Source organism: Alligator sinensis, unplaced genomic scaffold (assembly GCF_000455745.1).
Source record: "Alligator sinensis unplaced genomic scaffold, ASM45574v1 scaffold78_1, whole genome shotgun sequence".
NCBI lineage: Eukaryota > Metazoa > Chordata > Crocodylia > Alligatoridae > Alligator > Alligator sinensis.
This window is the reverse complement of record NW_005842171.1, coordinates 1081049-1085327: the sequence shown is the minus strand read 5'-3', so window position 1 is coordinate 1085327 and position 4279 is coordinate 1081049. Positions and strand designations below refer to the sequence as shown.

Genomic DNA, 4279 nt, shown 5'->3' with positions numbered 1-4279 from the left:
TTCCTGCCTATGCAGGGGGTTGGACTCGATGATCTATTGAGGTCCCTTCCGACCCTAACATCTATGAATCTATGAGGATGTGGGCTGCCCGCTGTGGGGTTCAAAACACCCCGCTCTGCTGCCGTCCCCTCAGGGGCCTCCACAGGCCAGCAGGTGGAACCCGGTATGGGAGGGTGGAGAGGGTTGGGGAGACTCAGTGCTACTGCCACCAGGAGCTCTGTGCCACCACAGCGAGGTGCCCCTGCCCACCCAGGACCAGCGGAGGCTGGGCAAGCAGGGGGCACCTCGCCATGGCAGCATGGCTGGCATTAGGCTCCCAGCAGCTGTGGCACTAGCACTGAGCATCTACCACTGCCCCTGAGTTGTGTTCCTCTGCTGCTGCTAAGCAGGCAGGGGGCATATCGCCATGGCATCTATGCCCTGCTCTGCCTTCCCAATGCTGGGTCCTGCCCATTGGGCCACAGAGGGGTGTCCCCTGCATCCTGCTCCCCCCAGGCCCAAGCAGCCCCTTGCAGGCTGGAACTCTGCCAGCCTGTAAGGGGAAACCCACCATTTCCTGCATTTTTCCCCTTTAAAGGAGAAAATACCCATTTTTCCATGGTGAAAGGAAAACCCTTCCAGTCCCCTGGAAATGACTTATAACTAAATTTGAATTCCTAGAATTTGGAAGAAGTATTAAGTTTTGCTAGCTCTTAATTCTGATATATTTAACGTCACACAAGACCTTTTAATCAATGCTTAATGGATTTTCTGATAGTGTAATAATTTTAAATTAAAAGCACAGTTCCAAAATGCATACTTATATTCCATAATGTATACTCATACAATATCAGCTTCTTTAGAATACAGTATTCTAAATGTTAGGAAAAGATAAGGTTGAACTGTGAACATTAGAAGACAGTTTTATATTGAAATAAAAATCAAACAAACTACACCAAAAATAATATTATAAAAATAGATATAATAAATGAGGGTAAAGTGTTTTTGAATTTGAGTACAGCAATGCATTTGTAAACCTAATGATTGTCTTTTAGCTGGTCACAAAATTAAAAACAGAAGCTGAAAAAGAAAATTATGTAAAAAAGCGTGTTCTTATCTGCTATGTTTAACTCTTCCCCCAGCATTTACAGGCTCCCCACTGTGGCTTTTGGTGACAGATAAACCATCAGTCAGAACATTACGTATTAGCTCTCACATTTTTCAACAGACATTTTCAGGAACTAAACTGATCAGGAAATGTGTTTACTGAAGTAACTCTTCAACAGGTAAGGAACATTTATTAACCCATATCTTTCAGAAAAGCTATACTTTTTTTCTGACCCAATTCACCATGTGATCAACACAAAAGCAAACAGTACTGCTTTCATCAGTTATGGGCAGAGCATCCTTTATGTACTGGTGTCCTGGACAGAAGACAGCTTATCGAGTTTAAAAAGCAGTTGGGGTCATAGGCTCATAGGAAAATAGGGCAGGAAGGGACCTCAGAAGGGCATCTACTCCATTACCTGCTCAAGGCAGGATCAACACTGATTAAACCATCCCAGCCAATTTACCAAGATTAAAAAAAGATTAGATATTTATAGGAATAGCAAAAATATCCAGAGTTTTAATATTTAATTATTTTGATTTTTTTTTAAAAAGGAGACATTAAGCCTTGAATTTCATTTTTAAACCAATTTTCAGCTATGATCTGATATTACTCACTAAATGCAGGGGATAATTTATCTCACGGTTGCCTTCCCCTTATCTTGCAGGTTTCTCCTCTATGAACTCCTACATGTTCTATGGCAGGGGTGGCCATCCCACACCAGAGGTGTCACAAGTGTGACATGGACACGCTCTGGACGTGGCACATAGCAGATCAGGGAGGGGACAGGCAACGCAGTGGCAGATAAGGCAGAAAGCAAAGCAGCACAGGGAAGGAAGCAGAAACCAGAGCAGCACATCAGGCTGGGAACCAAAAGCAGAGCAGCAGACTAGGCAGGGAAAGGGGATCAGAGTAGCAGTTGGGAAGGATGCAGGGCTAATCTGTGGCACCCCTGCCAAAAAGGTTGGCCCGCACTGTTTTGTGGGATATGTGTATTATTGCACACATGCATAAAAAGAAATTAATGAGAAAAGTTAAAAATGAATGCATTAACCTATTTCTGAATGCTTTAACCACTTAGCTCAGCACTTGACAACTTGTGACAGTGAGCATTTATACGTACAATTCAAATACACTGCAAATCCAGTACTATTTCATGGGAGACAGAGACTGTCTGGGCTAAAAACCCCCATAAAATTAGCATACTACATTTGATCTGAGCCTTCAAGAGGCTCCTGCGAAGTCCCTAGTGTCTAGATCTCTTTTCAGATCAAGGGTTCTGTTATCCTGTCACACAGTTAAAATTTGCTTATTACATTAGTAATTAAGCTCTGTTGTAATTTTGCTTTTGGTGCTTTTTTTAAAGTCCTTTTTCCACTAATATGCAGCTTCATCTCCTAAATCAGCTACAAAAGCTAAGGCTGTTTTGTAATCTAAATTATATATGACACCCGGACAAACAGTTATTTCATCCTGAAGCTTTCCATAGATTTCATAGACATTAGGGGCTGGAAGGGACCTAGTTAGATCGAATCCAGCCCCCCTGCCATAGGCAGGAAGTCTATTGGGGTCAAATGATCCCAGCAACATAAACAGCCAAATAACTTTTGAATGAGTCCAGAGTAGGTGCTTGCACCACCTCTGGGGGGAGTCTGTTCCAGACCCTGGAGACAGACTGTAAAGAAGTTTTTTCTTACATCCAGTCTAAATTGGCCTTCCAGGAGTTTGTGGCCATTAGACCTTGTTATCCCTTGGGGAGCCCTGATGAACAACTGTTCTCCCAGGTCCTGATGCACCCCCCCCTTATATACTTGTAGGCTGCCACCAAAGTTCCCCCTGAGCCTTCTCTTCTCCAGGCTGAAGAGTCCCAAGTCCCTCAGCCTTTCCTCGTAAGGCTTGCCCATTTGGCCTTTGATCATACAGGGGGCTGTCCTTTGGACTCTCTCAAACTTATCCACGTCCCTCCTGAAGTAGGGGGCCCAAAACTGGATACAGAGCATTGTAAGCTAAATTATAATCCTGTTCTGATCTCACTTTTCCTAATTAAGTTAATTATACTTCCTGGAGCTAATGATATTATTACTGTAAAACCAAAGTATTCTAGGAACACAGTCCAAAGAAATTCTCTCATTCAGACAGCTGACCCACGGTGCATATAGATGTAATGACTACAACCCAGTGGAAGAATGACCCCCCACCACCACTACCAATGTATTAGAGTCCACATAAGCCTCCTTGTCCCTCCCTTCTGCTGAAAATACATCACTAGAAACCCCTAAGTCAGCATTTCCCAACCGTTTCCATCCCATACCACAATTACATAAATACAAAAAAATTGTGGCACACTGCCCCCCAACAGATAATATGGCGCCTGCTGCCACCCACTGTCCTGCGCAGCCACCGCTCTGCAGAGGGGGGTGGGGAAGAGGGGTGGCAGGGCGCTGGCTGGAGCCACGCCCCCCAAGAGCATTACAGGCAGGGTCCTGTTCATTTATTTGAGCGACTTTTCCAAAATTCCACGGCACACCTGTTCATGTCTGACAGCACACCTGTTGGGAAACGCTACCCTAAGTTAAAACAAACAGAAAGTCTCCAAACTCAAACCTGTCTGCCTGCCTCATCTATTCCAAACCTACTTCGACCCTACCTGCCTGGCTCTTGGGACTTTGACAACAGTCATTTCAAAGGTTGCAGATATATTTTCAACCAACAGGTTGTTCTGCTCTTGCCTTCCAAGGAAATCTTGAAACAGAAAGAGCTGGGATTTGTGAAGAGAGATGACTGAGCACATGGGTTTACTTGGCATCAGCCGAGAAAATCCCCATTTCAGCCCCGAGTTAAACAACGTCCCCTTTTGTCCCAGCGACAGGCTTACCCTGGCTCATGAATATTCCCCAAGTTAATAAATTCGCTTCGGTTTCAAGTCCACCCACGGACGAGGTCTGACGCCACGCTTGGCCGGCACGAAGAGAGGCGCTGGCCCCGTAGCCTGGGAAGGTAAAGAGCCAAAGTCAACAGCAGAGCCCTCAGGAGCAAGTGCAGCTGGACCCGGAGCAAGACCAGGCTCCGCAGTCAGCGAGGGGTGAGCCCGAGCTGCGGGGCTCGCACGTATCGCCGGCCCGGCCCGGCCCGGCCCGCCCCGCCACAAGCGCGACCCGGTGCGGTACAGGCATGGAGGCAGTGGAGCGGCGG

At 46.1% G+C, this 4279-nt stretch overlaps 1 protein-coding gene across 5 annotated transcripts in view; it reads right to left on the bottom strand.

Moving 5' to 3' along the window:
- The window catches only part of PRKCD (protein kinase C delta), a 174993-nt gene extending 170895 nt beyond the window's left edge, over positions 1-4098 (bottom strand). For 2 of the 5 annotated variants that reach the window (XM_006025871.3, XM_014520971.2), the window contains exon 1: positions 3963-4095. Coding sequence is in view for 1 of the 5 variants with exons in the window: in XM_025206766.1 (XP_025062551.1) it covers positions 3963-3972 (10 nt within the window). In the remaining 4 variants the exon portion in view is untranslated. Of the gene's footprint in view, positions 1-3962 lie in introns of all 5 variants that reach the window. The other 3 variants (XM_006025872.3, XM_025206767.1, XM_025206766.1) reach the window with 3 other exon arrangements.
- Positions 4099-4279: the final 181 nt, after the last annotated feature.